General features: G+C 42.2%; 1 protein-coding gene across 2 annotated transcripts in view; it reads left to right on the top strand.

The window, feature by feature from the left end:
* Positions 1-15949, top strand: part of gabbr1a (gamma-aminobutyric acid (GABA) B receptor, 1a) — a 121139-nt gene that overhangs the window by 57898 nt on the left and 47292 nt on the right. For both annotated transcript variants that reach the window (XM_033641000.2, XM_033641001.2), the window contains exons 8-12: positions 34-168; positions 8654-8824; positions 9527-9628; positions 9918-9983; positions 10213-10404. In XM_033641000.2, coding sequence (XP_033496891.2) covers positions 34-168; positions 8654-8824; positions 9527-9628; positions 9918-9983; positions 10213-10404 — 666 coding nt within the window. The remainder of the gene's footprint in view (positions 1-33; positions 169-8653; positions 8825-9526; positions 9629-9917; positions 9984-10212; positions 10405-15949) is intronic.

Below are 15949 nucleotides of genomic sequence, written 5' to 3'. Positions count from 1 at the left end.
TCCGTTAAACACTCTGTCATTTTGTCCTTCCAGTGTGACCCAGGAGAAGCCACCAAGTTGCTGTACGACCTTCTGTACACCGAGCCCATCAAGATCGTCCTGATGCCCGGCTGCAGCGGTGTCTCCACGTTGGTGGCCGAAGCTGCTCGCATGTGGAACCTCATAGTGGTGGGTGTCTTTTACTGTTTGTACCAAAGTGCACACATTCAGGACATTTTTCAATCCCCTGTCATTTTACCCACAGTGCTTTTCAAATTGTTGAAGGTGGGGCACGGAGGGAGAGACATGAGCTGCGGAATGCATCAAAATTTGTACTCCTCAGTCGAATCTAAACACACAGACATGATACACATATTTTTAGATTCAGTGTGACTTCCACTACCAGAGGATATAATTTAATTTCATCTCCAATGTCCATCGTGAATAGACATGTGAAAATCTGTTTCGAGATCATAGAAAAAACATGCCCCTTATAACTATAATCAAGTTTTCTTCAGCATCATAGTAATCCAGTTATAGCTGTCTATACATACATGGGTACACTGCATACAGGAAGTCCTATATATCTAGTTCTGCATACTTTTAATGGCACCAATGTGTCATAATATATAAATATTGTCTATATCTGTAAGGGGTGTCAGACTGATTTATACTTTGGGATTCATCCTGGCTTCATGTGAGCAGAGGAAATGTCCACGCGTCGCTAGGCTATTCATACAAAGTAAAATGCCATAGGCTTGTGCTAATAACGTAGGCATGTTATATTTGTTGGAAAACATGTTTAGTATAAGACAGTTGTTTTGTTAGTGAACTTTGTGAGTTGTAATGGAGCCGAATTATGTACCATTACCTTTGTTAAATGTTGCTGTTGTCCCTGGTTTTATATGAGAAGAGGAAAAGATCGCCAGCCACTAGGCTAATTCATACAATGTAAAATGCCATAGGCTTGTGCTAAAAACATTAGCATGTTGTATTTGTGGGGAACATGTGTACAGACAAAGACAAGTGTTTTGTTTGTGAATGCTGCGAGTCATAGTGAAGCAGATTCGTGTACTTGACAACGGCGTAGGCAACGTGCGTAGGTGACGGCGTAGGGTCTGCCGCACAACACACAAATCCAGCTTAAGGAGGAAGGTTGGGGGGTGGGTGGATTGGTCAAACAAACATGGGACTTTCTCCCAGGAAACTAGTGTTTGGGACTGTGGAAAACCAAGGGAACTTTTAAGTTATTTTAAGGTACATTGTCCCCATGTTTCTTTTCCTAAACCTAACCCATGTAACTTTACATCAAGTATATAACAAACCATTCATAGGGTGCTAATTTCTTAGCGCTCATATGAACGTATTTTCATAAGATATCACATGAACTGTTGTATGAGGATACGGTTATGCAAAGGTTTAATGATGGAGTTGAGCCGTCTCGGTGCTGGTGTGAATTTGTTGGGACTGTTTATTGGTTTTGTGTTAAATGTTAGCCGCTGCTGCTGTGTTAGCCCGTGCAAACTGGGCAGACCTTAAACTGAAGGGGATGGGTTTGAGTTGGGATGGTCCGGGTTTAGACCCCCGGTGCAAAAAGGATCGAATGCAGATATCGTTTGACTGGAGGTGCCGTAGCATTGTTCCGACCTCTCATTGTTCCGACATCCTGTTGTTCCGATATGTGATTATACTAGGCTATACTGTATTTGTGTACCATAGAGGATCAGCAAACGCAACAAAAGTAGGCAACTGGTCGAGATACAACTGTCAAAGAGAGGAGAGAATGAAACACCATAACCTGTTATTAACTCTGGGGTCCAGGTTGTGTGGGGAGCTTTCCGCGGTGCTGAATGGCTCCCGGTGGGCGAATTTCTGCCTTGATGGTGCGCCGCGACCGGCTCTGGGTCAGCTGGGAAAGGCTCGAGGTGGAGCAGGCTCACGGCTTATGTGTTTGCCACTTTCTTTTTCATTTTAACCCACACCATGATCTTTTCCTGACCCTAACCAAGTGTTTTTATGCCTAAACCTAACCAGACCTTAACCACAGGGCATCATGATGATTTCGGAACAATGGGACTTCGGAACAATGGGTTTAATATGGTTGGAACAATGGGATGTCGGACCAATGGGCTATCGGACCAATGGGCAGACCCCTTGACTGGAGACGTTTTGATACTACTTGGTCCGCAGTTATCTTTGTTGATAACCTTAAAGATATCAAGTACTGATACTCAGCCCGACCCACCTCTGGTAATGATGCAGGTAGTTTGGGTTAAGTGGGTTCAGGTCCTGAGATTTCTGTCTCTGAAATTTCAGCTGCTGCACCCAAAACAGTGGAGGTGAAAGGAATTTTATTTGTGGGATTTACAGCATTGAGAAATGACATTTAAAAATTCAGCAGCAACGTCTTTATCCAGTGTCCCTGCTCCTCTGAAAAATCCACAGAGCACACTGTCAACAGTTTTCATAGGGGGACTATTTCTTGGGTAGAAAATTGACAATGACAGCATTGCACAGCGCGGTCTGTGGATTCACTTGCACTGTATTTAGGTAGAGCCTGAAATCTTAGAGGTAGATATCTCAACACCTGAACACATAAAACCAAAACTAATCTTGCATGGTAGCTCTGTATAAATGCAGCCATTTACAGTTTAGAACATTTGGTCCAAAGCGACTTCAGTAACTGCACTGATCCTCCACAGGGAACGAGAGCGAGATGCCAAACAAACAAGAAGACAATGAATGTTGCCTCTCATCCCATGTCTCTGTCTCTAGTGAACTTTTGTTCCAGACAGCACGGAGAGTGATATGAACTGATAAGAAATCTTCAGACTGACACCGAAATCTTGAGCTCTGTTGGTTCTTCACTCTGTTTTATGCGGGCAAAAATGCACTGTAGAAGCTGTTGGAAGCTGATATTAATCTAAATGATGATTGCTTGAACTTGTGGTAATTATACTAAGTTCCCAAAATCAATGCTGTAGTTGTTTATTGATTTTAAGATACTTCACACAGCGTTTTGATTTACCAGCTACACTTTGTGTGGCAGTTTCACAATACTGCATCGACAGGGACACTATGTGCAGGACAAAACATATTGTTTGACCTCACATACTGTGTGATTATACATTTATAAGAAGTACAAACGTGTCCCAGATCTCTAAATCAGCGAGAGATCTGCTGCTGTTTTCTGCTGCTGTCATTTTTTGAAAGCACTCCTGCTTTTTATGCCTTCATCAGTTAGTTTATTTTGTTTATCTCATTCTCTGCCTTCTCTTGATCTGCCTCCCTGTCACTCAATGTGCTCTGCTTATTAGATTTGTCCCATAATTGAAGTTTCATCCAGAGATTAGTCATCGAGAACAATCAGTTCTAGTGGTTGGCATCTGCCCCTCTTTCTTGTCTCTGGTCTCTTTCTCTCTTCCTCACCCTTCCTTTCCTTATCATTAAAAACTCTTCCACATTTTGACTCTTTGCCTTCCTCTTTTCTCTGTCTGTCGTCGCTGCCTGGAGCTGGCCTGCTCTATTTCAGCCCCTTTTCCATTCCTTTCTTCTTTCCTTCCTTCCTTCCTCCTTTCTATCCTTACTGTCTTTTTCTCCTACTCTTCATTTCCGCCTCACTCCCTCAACTCGAGCATTCGATTCTCCCCGCACACAAAGGGATCTGTCTCTCTTTACTACACGCCACCACTGGCACAACCTCCTAACCGCCACACTCAATTATTTCTGTTTGCTGCCTGCCTGCAGAAGCCTCCTCGCATGTCAAACAGCCTCATCAGAGTGCCGGGGAGGCAAAAGCAACCTCCGTTTCTGGACGCTGATCAAGAAGGGGCTCTCGATCGGCTTCTCTTGGCACAGTGTTAATTTGATCCCCCATCTCCCTTTCTAAAAGCACTGTAAGCCATAGACGGGCATTGATCTGCTACTACAAGGCTACAGGAGAACTGACGAACTGAGAATCAAGAGATATTGTTTGTGGTTTTTGGGAAGCTTCAATGTGGAACTTTGCCTGTCTGTTGCAGAGTGCTGCTACATCGGTCTATTTCTGCCGCAGTAGCTTTTCGCTCCATCTTAGTTTTGTCACTGTTTTCGTGTCTGGTGAAGGTTTATTTGAGTGTTAATGTGGGGAAAAGCTTGCAGCATGATACTGGAAAAAACTGACATTGCAATTTTTTTTATTTGCAATATATATTGCGATATTAATAAATACAAGAAAATAAAGTAAGAAAATTAAAAAATAGTGGCAGGGCTTTTATTTACCACAACTGCAGAGGCTACCAGCTTAACTTGAAACAGACTACATTATAAAATGGCTGTTATTTATTAATCCCTCTGTGTCTTTATATTTGTACTTTTTTATCTGCTCCCGTTGCCTTGATAAAGTTAATGCGTCGCACCGTCATTTCAAACTCAACACTTCCAGAATTTGTTTCAAATTAAAAGCCCCTTATAACCTGGTCTGAGAGAATCCCTCCATTTTCTAAATAGGCTTTTATTGTGAAATATTTGTAGGAACTTGTTGTGGCGGAATCAGTGACTTGAATGTTGGCGTACGGTACTTCAAGTGTAGCTCTGCCATCTGCTGGCACTTTTTACGTCACTACAACAACATTTCGGCTGGCACATGAACAGACACAGTGACTGAAATTATAGTAAAAGTAATAAAAATAGGACAAGAATAACCCGATGACATCACACGTGTGCATGAGAGGGGGAGGGGCTGCTGAGTGCTCAGAGAGGCGAGCGGAGCAAAGAACTTTCTTCAGGGCTGCTTTTCTGAAGCAAAACAAAAGTTTACATGTTCTAAAAAAAAAGAAACATCGCATTTCCTGCGATGTGACTATCGCACATGCGCACATCGCAATAGCAATGTTCAAACGATATATCGTGCAGCCCTAGTTATGAGGGAAGTTTATAACTGTTTTAGCCATGCTCAGGTGATCCCACCAATAATTTTCTAATTCACTATGAAGATAAACTGATTCACATTGGGAATGTTTTTGTACTGTCATTCATTCATTCATTTTGCGTAACCGCTTATCCTGTTAGGGGTCGCGGGGGCTGGAGCCTATCCCAGCTGACATTGGGTGAGAGGCAGGGTACACCCTGGACAGGTCACCAGACTATCACAGGGCTGACACATAGAGACAGACAACCATTCACACTCACATTCGCACCTACGGACAATTTAGAGTCACCAATTAACCTGCATGTCTTTGGACTGTGGGAGTAAGCTGGAGTACCTGGAGAAAACCCACGCTGACACGGGGAGAACATGCAAACTCTGCACAGAAGAAGAAATATTACCTGCTAAACATCAGCATGGTCATTCTGAGCCTGTTATCATGCTGACATTAGCATGTAACTCCTACATACAGCCTCACAGAGTAGCTAACATGACTGTGGCCTCTCACAAACACAGTCCCATTTACATGCACTGGATTAATACAACTTTGGTGCTTGAGTGAGTATTTATGGCGGAGGGACAGTGTGTGTGGGATTGACTCAAAATAAACTACAATAGCCGTATTTAATGGAAATAAAGGAACACGTCACCCAGTGTGTTTTTAGGCGACAATGGAGCTGTCACAACGGCTACTTCTGTTTTTTGCACAAATTTTGAGTCATAAACATCTCCCATCATTTTAGATACCTGCCCTTCCCCAGCTGCTCTGGACAGTAGTTGCCCTCAGTGTGTTCACATCAGTCCCGGTCACCTGTTACAAATTTCCTCAGTATCTCCTCTGAATATATATTGTACCAGACACTTTCCTTATTTGCCAGATTTTATAATGTAGCACCCAGTGTTAATGTTCCAGCCTTTGTTCAATTCATTGTACTTTTGTTCTGCCATAGTTGATGTCTTTACCATGATGTAATGCAATACGTTCTATGTTAGCGGAAAAGGGGCAACACCATGTCCTGACTGGATGCAAGGTGAGTGAGTATTAGCAGCTAAATCAGTTTGATTGCATTGTTGCTCTGTCCTAACTGCTTGCGAGCGATGCAGAGTGCCGTTTTGAGCAATACTTTTGTCGGACACTGATCCCTGTTGCGCGCATTGAAAGCGCCACAATGGATTCATGAGGTTGAAATGAAGAGTTATCTATGATACCTCCTTATTTCGCTACAAAGACCTAAATAAGTTGGCATCAGGTTGGAGGGGGATCACCAGGGAGCTGAGCGTTTCTGGAAAGTATCTAGCAAGCTAACTTGTTTTACAAAGTGGAGATGGTAGTATGATACAGTGTGGTAGCTGCAACAATTATATCCTTAAGTTACCCGCTATAGTATTGTTGTGAATATGAATAATAAGGAAGTACATACTCACCCATCTTTTCAGTGGTTACTCTGAGGTAATTAGGTATTTACATGACTGGACAGTGTTCCATATTGAATGGATGTAACGTGATGCAGCACGATTGTCAGATGCTCACTTGCTTTTAGGACACAGTGTAAGGGTGCCTTCACACCTGCCCTGTTTGGTTTGGTTTAATCGAACTCAAGTTTGTTTGCCCCTTAAGTGTGGTTCGTTTGGGCAGGTGTGAACACAGCAGTCGCACTTTGGTGTGCACCAAAACAACCGGACCGAGACCCTCTTGAAGAGGTGGTCAAACGAACTCTGGTGCGGTTCGTTTGTGGTAGTTGCATTACACATTATTTGGGTTAAACATGAGCATGTTACAGTCCTGGAGGATTATTAATGTGCACCTCCTCCTGTACTGCCTTAATATGCACATTCAGCACATCCAATGCATCAAAACATTGTTTTCTAGTTGGAGCCGCGCCTCGTTTTCAAACTGTATGGTTTGACTAAAATGAACAATGACAGCAATATAGTCCACGATGAGCAGCGCTAAAATCAACCTGCGTAGTTGTCCCTCCATTGTGACATTAGAAAGTGTCACATTGATCTTGCAAGTGTGCTCTTCTTCAACGTTGTGTTTACTTCCTGGATTTTTCCCACATGGAAATTCTGACCAATCAAGAGCAGCTTTCTCACACAAGGCATTTGATCTGTCTGCTTGTAAATGCTGCCGTGAGAACATCAATCAATTCAATCAGGCAGTTTTATTTATAAAGCCCAATATCACAAATCACAATTTGCCTCACAGGGCTTTACAGCATACAGCATCCCTCTGTCCTTTGTGGGATGAACCACATAGGCAATTATGCAACTTCATAACAAAATTAGTCCCTGATTCGCACCAAAGCAAGACAACTCTAGGTCTGAAAGCACCCTAACAGAGAGTTTTGGGTGAAACCATTACACCACAGAAGGGTTCTCTGCATGTAGAACCTCTCGTAGGGGGTACTGGGTGGAACCTTTCACAGATAATTTTAGGTGTAACTTGTGCATAGTTTCCAAGTAGAACCCTTTGAAGGATTTGAGGTGGAAACTTTATAAAAAGGTTCTACCAGGAAGCAAAAAGGGTTCTCCTATAGGAACAAGCCGAAGAACCCCACATGGCTCTAGCCAGCACCTTTATTTCTAAGAGTGTTGGATCAGTTCATTGCTAGTTTTGGTCGTTTCATGTGATTTGTTGATGGAAAATAATATATAATAATATAGCCAGCATTATCTGCAAAGAAAGTGTGTTTTTCCTGTCGTGTAACTCCAGTCACAGTCTGCATGTGCTCATGTGTGTTACAAACACCCATCACGTTTATTACTGAGCGTGTCACCCAACAAAGCTGTTACTGGTTTCTCCAGATCTTTTGATTCCGCACCCAGATCAGCTGTCACTTCCTGTATAGTTTCCCTTCCTTTGTATTGATGCCTTCGTCTACCTGCATGTGCCCACAGGGATTTGTTATTGTGTGGAGTCCACATTGCACATGACATTTGTTATCTAACGTCAAGCCCCCTCTCATTCCCACTGGTGAACATCCCAGGGTTGTGTAGGCACTGGGGCTGAGATGAGAGCTGGGGAGGAGGCTACACTATCTGTATCTCTAATGGTTCCATAAACTCCGGGTTCCTTGTTTTAACGGAGAACTGTCGAGGATTTTATCTCCAGTTGTCACAATGAAACTAATTGTTATAGAAACAGTCTTCTCCCTCTTTCTGTCGGCATTTCTCCTCCATCCCTCTCCCCCGCTGTTTTGGACACACATCTTAGCAGTCTGCGTCTTGTGGGAATAGTGCCTAAGAATTCAAATTATACGGGTCCAAATGAAAGAAGCAGATGATCACTTGTGCTACTGTTTGCAACAACAATAATTAGATCTTTTTTTTTTTTTAATTTGTTCTGTTTGTAATAGCAGAATGTGTCATCACAATTTCATGGCAATGCATGCTTGGGAAATCCTGCATGCAGTGTTTAATTTTTTTTATTGTTTATTGGCACACCTGATAAGCCGCAGGGAAGCTGAAAGAAAGACGGGAGGGGGGGGTGGGGTGGGGGGGGATGAAAATGAGAAAATGGGAGCAGGGATTGTCTTTCTGGTTCTCTGTCTTTTTGCTGGCTTTCCTCTCTGTTGTGTGTTGTTTGAACCAGTCGCCATCAAAGAACACTGTGTACAGGGGAGGAACAAGAGAGTCCAGATTTGAATACGTTTTGATTGAAGTCTGTTTAAAACTGATGCCTGGAAAGACCTTCAAAAGTACATTTTTCCTTATCCCCCTAACTTTCGTTTTCCTCTTCTTTTGTTTCTGTCTCATGTTTCCCAGCTGTCCTACGGTTCCAGCTCGCCAGCCCTGTCCAACCGCCAGCGCTTCCCAACCTTTTTCCGCACGCATCCATCGGCCACCCTTCACAACCCCACCAGGGTGCAGCTCTTCCAGAAGTGGAAGTGGACACGCATTGCCACCATCCAGCAGACCACCGAAGTCTTCACCTCAGTCAGTGCCTTTAATCTCCATCTCGCTGTCAATTTTACGGCTTCGTTTTATCTCCGACTCTTTCTTTTATCTCCCTCGCTTGCTTTTTTTTTTTTATCACGTCCTTACTTTGGCTCCATCATTTTTTTGGGAAAGTGTCAAGCTGCCTTACTGCCTGCCTGCTTCTGTATGTTTGTTTATGAGAGCTGTTGTGTTCTCAGGCTATGCGATATCCCTTCAAGCAATCTCTCCAGGCGATTGATGGAGGATTTTTGAAGTAATTTGTTGGAGTATTGGTTGTGAGAAATATTGATCAAGCAATACATCTCTCCCAGGCACGGCGGTCGATACCATGACACTTGGGTTGGTTCCTGTAATGGAGGTTAATGATCCCGCTCTCACATTCTTTCCTCTTCCTTCTCACATTCTTCTTTTCTTCTTTCAGCTCTTGTTCTTTGTCTAAAAATCTATTCTCTCCCATGCTGCCTTTCTTGTTTATCATACACACTGTCCATCTCTCTCTTGGCGTTTCTCATATGCACTTCAGATTTTTTTATTTGGGTTTTTTTTTCCGTCTCTTTGGGCTTGGCTGTGTTTCTTTTGTCTTTCTCTATCATCTCAACCCGGCACCTCTCTCTGTCTCAGTTCAGCTGACTCTCTAACCTCCCCCTCTCCCCCCCTCTCCCTGTCTGTCTCCCTCTGTCCTTCCCTTTCATCTCTCAGACTCTAGACGATCTGGAGCAAAGGACGAAGGAGGCAGGCATCGAGATCAGCGTTCGCCAGAGTTTCCTCACCGACCCGGCTGTCGCTGTCAAGAACCTCAAGGTGCTTTGATTAAAAATTCACCTCAGCTGCTGGTCGTCTCTCTCCCCCCTTCTCCTTCCTCCTCTGGCTCACAGCTGCACACGATACCATTAGCATAGAGGCGATTTGATAGAGGAAATTAATGCGCCATGCTAATTAGCAACTCCTGAACAGCAGTACGTGTCGTCCTGCGAAGCAGCAGGAACTTTGGCACGCTGCGCCGCCACATCAAGCTGTGCTACAGTGAAGCTACAGTTTATTGTTGCTGCTGATGTAACTAAGCAATGTTTTGTTTTATGTTTCAATGCAGCGCCAAGATGCAAGGATCATTGTGGGGCTCTTTTATGAGACCGAAGCCAGAAAGGTGTTTTGTGAGGTTAGTAACTTTTCTCGCTTGATTGATCCCAATAGACTGAACCTGACTGGCTATTAGCAGAAACTGAGCTCTGTAATGAGCTGTTTGAATGTCTGAATGAATTTCCGTGTTTGGCAGTGATACAACATGCTCAACACATCTCAGGGAATAACTCTCCTCATGCTTATTTATCATTCTCTCCCTCCCCTCAACCACCCTCTGTGTCTGCATCCCACCCTCCCTGCTGCAGGTGTTCAAGGAGAAGCTCTACGGGAAGAAGTATGTGTGGTTCCTCATAGGCTGGTATGCTGACAACTGGTTCAAGATCAAAGACCCTGCTATCAACTGTACGGTGGAGAACATGACGGAGGCCGTGGAGGGACATGTGACCACGGAGATCGTTATGCTGAATCCTGAGACGGTCCGCGGCGTCTCCAACATGGTGGGAACACGCAAAACACTATTTACTCTACCATTACTCTTGTATCAAATCAAATCATATCAAATTTATTCATAAAGCACATTTAAAAACAACCAGAGTTTACCAAGGTGCCGTACAATAAGATAAGTAAAGTAACATAACATGGTAACAGCAAAACATACGCAAAATAACAGAACAAACCCAAAAAAATGCACAAATAAAGGAGTGAAAAAGAAAATAAAGCACAGAATAGTAAGATCCGAAAATAAAAACACAAACCTGAAGGACAATCAAAGGCCTTAGAAAACATGTGGGTCTTCAGCTTAGATTTAAATGTGTCTACAGAGGGGGAGCACTTAATTTGAAAGGGTAAACTGTTCGGGGCAGCCAGTGGCTTAGTGGGTAGAGCTGGCATCCCATGTACAAAGGCAGTGTCCTTGCCAGTTCTAGCCCATGGCCCTTTGCTGCATGTCATCCCCTCTCTCTCCCCCTTTCACGCTTAATCTGTTCTTTAAAAGAAAGAAAAGGGTAAACTGTTGTGTAGCTTTGGGGCGGCTCCTGCAAATGCACGATCACCCTTCCCCCTTAGTCTCGATCGTGGGACTGCCAGGAGCAACTGGTGTGAGGATCTGAGAGATCTTGGGTTGGAAAGGGGGCAGAGGGGTGCCAGACCATGTAAGGCTTAAACTCAGACCTGTACCTATACGTGTAATTATATTAGATAGATATATATTGATCAGTGGTGAGGAATTGTAACATCAACAGTTTGAAAGGTGAATGCATTCCTCTAACTGACAAATAATAAGTCAAGTTATAAAGAATCCATCACAATGCAAAATACTTGGGGCACTTAGAAGTGTTTAATGAGCTTATAATGACATCAGCTAGAGTGCACCTGTGCTTTGTCACACAAGTACACATTGGAAAAGGAGCTCCCACTTGTATTTGTAGACACAAATACAGCAAAACTTTGGATCATATTGATAATCAATACAGAAAACAATCAGGAAATTAAAATGATTATACATGAGAAAAGAAAAGATTGCACAAACATCTGTAAATCCATCAAGAAGTGCAGTGCCTACACCTCTCACACACATCAGTAAACTCCATTAAAGGATTTGAATGGAAAAATACTCAGATACTCACACTTTGGTTTACACTAATTATCACCTGTATTTATGTCTTCCTGCACCCAAAAGGTGAAAAGAAAAACAGGGATGAAGTGCAAATGTGATGCTGATTATGCACCAGAGTCTCTCAGAGTAACAAAACATGAATTATTAGCATGTTAGCAGCTGCTAGCATGGCTGCAGACTTCTAGTCTTGTTATATAGCCAAAATAAACACAGACAAATTCCTAACTTTTATTATGAGCCCTAAAATACTGTTAAATCAACACAATCTTATTCCCAACTCATCAAATAATACAGACAATGAGTAAGTGGCTCTACATGTTAAACTGTTACACTGTAGGTACCCCTCCAGCGTCAGTTTTGGATGCTTAAGGACGGCATGTCATTTTAAGCTTGTTACATTCATTGTGTCTTATAAAAAGGGTTACCACAGCTATGAAATTAGAAAATTGTTTTCCAGGCATGAAAATGGTTTTAACATACATTGTATGTACATAAAAATTCACTAAAATATCACTAGTATCACGTGATACACATTCACCTGGCTGGCATTGCACTGTTGCCAAGGCCACGCCTCTTTTGGGAGAAAGAAAAGGTGTTGTCACGTAAGTGGAGAAACAGGAAAATGCGGAAAAGCTGTTGTGTTGCAGGTTAAACAAGGCTTTGCAAGTACCTGTACAGGGTGTCTGCGGGGTCTTAAAAAGTATTAAAAGTTGATAAATCAAATGTCGGAAAATTAAGGCCCTTAAAAAGTATTAAAACGTCTTAATCGCGATTTTATGAAGTATTACATTTTCTTGGCATTCAAGCTTTGACAAAAAGTATCCATGAATGTATAATTTATTTTCCTCCTTGCAACTATTACAAACAATAATGTGTAGGTAGGCACACTCACACTGCCACTCAGGGCCGTACGCGTACCTGTGTGACATCATGCGTCAGCGCGCGTCCAGGCGACAAACAGGAACAAAACACAATAAAAAATCCTTCTCATCTTATCTGAGTTCTGTTGTATGTTTGTGCTCCATATATTTATTTATTTTTTTTTAGGTATTGAAATTAACTTCAGGATTCCTGCATATACCCTGCTGTATGTGTCAGTCTGGTCTATTGGCGTATGCAGCTAGTTGGCGGTGGGAATATAAAATGAGCGAGTAAAGTTATTATTCGCAAATGCCTGAAAAGTTGTTAATAATGTTTGGCTGTATCTCTATATAGGCCTACCTATGAGAACTACTTAAATGCAGTCGTGGAAATCGGGTAAAATAATACAGAAAAGTTATGGGAGTCTTTTTAAAATTCATAAGTAGAAATGTTTTAGAGCCCTGTACAGTGATAATAAACTTAATTTTCACAGAAAATGAACAGTTTTCACTTGTTACAGTCTCTTTTCAAAATAAACTTCCAACTTTGTTTTTAGGTTTTAGGTTTACTTCCTTTGAGGTTTTGAGGTTTACTTGCTATCTGCTTCAAAAGTGTGTGAATAAGGCGGAATTTATACTTCTGTGTCGAATCGACGCCGTACCTACGCTGTAGGTTCCCTCAGTGGAAACAAAGCTTTTATTTACTTTAATTTCACATATAATGTTAGGATGAAGTGACCTAGGCATAGGCATACGTCATGTTTGTATTCATTTTATTGACTGATGGCCAGCACATCTGGATCTGGTTTGGGCAGAGACCCAAGGTAGGTAGGGGGTCCCTGAGAAAAACATCAGATGGGTTAGAGGAATGTATAACGATTCCAGATGTGTTTTTTTTTTTTTTTTTTTTAAACCGTCAATTGAAGATCAACTTGTCGTCTATTGTGCATCTTTTACTATTTTGTCTCTGGACCAGAAGTTCTTTCCTATCATATAAGAAACAATAAATTGTGAAGACAGTAAAGCCTCCACAAAATAGCGTTTTGTGTGTGATTAAATCTGACTTCATATGAGCAGAGGAACTCTCTGATCATCGCTAGGCTAATTTATACAGTGTAAAATGCCATAGGCTTGTGCTACTAACGTTAGCATCTTATATTTTTTTGTAAAATATGTTTAGCATAAGACAGTTGTTTTGTCAGTGAACCTTGTGAGTTGTAATGGAGCCGGATTTTTTAATGTCACCTTTGTTAAATGTTGCTGTTGTCCCTGGCTTCATATGAGTAGATAGAAGTCCACTAGCCGTTAGGCTAATTTATACAATGTAAAATGCCATAGCTTGTGCTAAAAACATTAGCATGTTGTACTTGTGGGGAAAATGTGTCCAGATAAAGACAAGTGCTTTGTCTGTGAATGCTGCGAGTTATAGTGAAGCTGATTTGTGTACTTGTGTTTGAAATTGTCGCTGTTAAGCCATGTTTAATGTGTGTTTAATGTGTGTTTGAATCAACCAAACTTTACAGCACTTCATAGAAACATCCACTGCCATCTAGTGTTTTGGAGGTGTAACTGCAAAGTGACACAGACACACCACCGCACAAGTATAAATGCTCACAACGGCGTAGGTCATGTGTGTAGGCCATGTGCGTAGGCTGTGGCGAAGGGTCTGCCGCACAAGTATAAATCCCCTTTAACTCGCGTCATACGCACGTGAAGTCGCTGAATCGATGAATGAACTTCAGCCAGTGCATCCTCAGTGTCAAGCGTCCCCAGAGGATCTCAATGCTGATTGGCTATCGGGGCACAAATTGGTTGTTTCAGTTGAGATTTTTCAACTCTCGTGAATAAGAGAATGACACTAAATCGCGCTACTTAATTTGCAAATTTCGCGTCATTCACATCACGTCCATCGCGAGTATGAGGCAAGAAAAGATTGTGGCTAGGTTTGGGGAAAAAACATTACAGTTTGGCTTAAAATTATTAAGATGTTATTAACATAATGTCACCTGAATTATGTCACACACAAACTGTGCTTGTACTGCTAACATCGGGTGAAACTAAGAAGACGGTGCTTGGTCTGGAGGGAATGTTAAACTAACTTCACTGCAGTGTACTGGCCGCAGCTGGTTGACCAGTGTCCTGTCGGTGGTTTTCTCAGTTATATATATTTTTTTTTCATTAAGTAAAAAAATTGGATGTGTGGTGTGTGTAGACTGTGTGTAAAAAGTGTCAATATTGCATGACTACTCAGGGTCAATGTGTGAGTTGGCAGATGCATGTAGAGCAGACAATCAGGCGTACAGCTCAAATTTTATGTGCACCACTGTGCATATGCATGTGGTATTTTCAGTGCTGTAGTTGGTGAAAGGTGATATCTTTTGCTAGTTTTTAATTTCTGTGGTGTTCCTGCACTTCTCAGTGATCACTTGTCAGCCAAACACTGTGATGTCTTCCTTCTTGAATTTTTAGTTAATGTAGTTCGAGCTCTTTTGTCTGTTCATTCATTGTGGTTAACGCGAATCTTTTCAACTATATCCTGCTTCTTATCCGTGTCCCTAATAAACTCCATCCTGCTGTCTGTGTAAGATAGATCGATCCCCATGAGATAGAGTTTTCCCCAGGCAACAGTGTTTGGAACAATAACGTCATGGCGTCAGTGAACTGTGTTTGACCTGAATCAATATTATGTTTCATAAACCGTTGATATCAGGTAGAGAAATACATGTTTAATACTGTCACACTCTTTCTGAATGTCTTCCTTTATAATATTTCCTCGCAGGTAGCAGTCGCTCTCTGCTTCTCTTTCGCCCGTCACTCTCCTCTGTTCACCTTCTCTAATCCTCTTAAACTGTCTCTTCCTCTCTCCCATTGTTCGACCTTCTCTGGCTCTGCTGGTCTATGGTGGATCATCCTTTCATTCTTCTTGTTTACCCACCTTTCCCTTCTCCTTATCATTTCTTCATCCCCACCTTTTCCACCATCCACCCCCCTCCCCTTCCCTTCTCCCCCTCGTGCCCCTCCTTTCCCTCTCTCACACTTCATCAGCAGCTGTTGTTTATATTCATACAGCACCTGCCGCTACCTGCTGATTTAGCTGTTGACGTGCTGCTCAATGGGTGATAAGAATTACAGCCCGAACTCATAGTCAATCTATTCAAATTCAATTTCCAAGTTTGAAATTGGCATATTTCTCCTCGATAGAGCATTCAGATGAAGCCGGTGTGCCAGTACTGCAGGGTCTGCAATAGCACATTGTCAGCTAGATTTCAGTAGGTAGTGGCAGATTTAAATGCCAAATGCCAAGGTGGAATTTCAATGAGATGAATTTGACATAACTGAACTGGGGGGGTGTGTGGGCCCTAATTGGCCTCAGAGAATTCACCGGGACACCTTGATGATTGGTAGCAATTATTCTCCCGTCACACATGTAGTCATCCCCGCATTCAGAGGGAGATAATGTTTATTGGTGTTTAATCACAAAAACAGCTGAATTGTACATTTGTTAGAGGAAAAGAAAACATTGGAATAAAGTTGAAAATTATTTCTTTGATTTTCAGGATCGGTCAT

This window comes from Epinephelus lanceolatus, chromosome 10 (assembly GCF_041903045.1).
Source record: "Epinephelus lanceolatus isolate andai-2023 chromosome 10, ASM4190304v1, whole genome shotgun sequence".
NCBI lineage: Eukaryota > Metazoa > Chordata > Actinopteri > Perciformes > Serranidae > Epinephelus > Epinephelus lanceolatus.
Note: the sequence above shows the minus strand (reverse complement) of the source record. Positions and strands in the feature narration are given on the sequence as shown.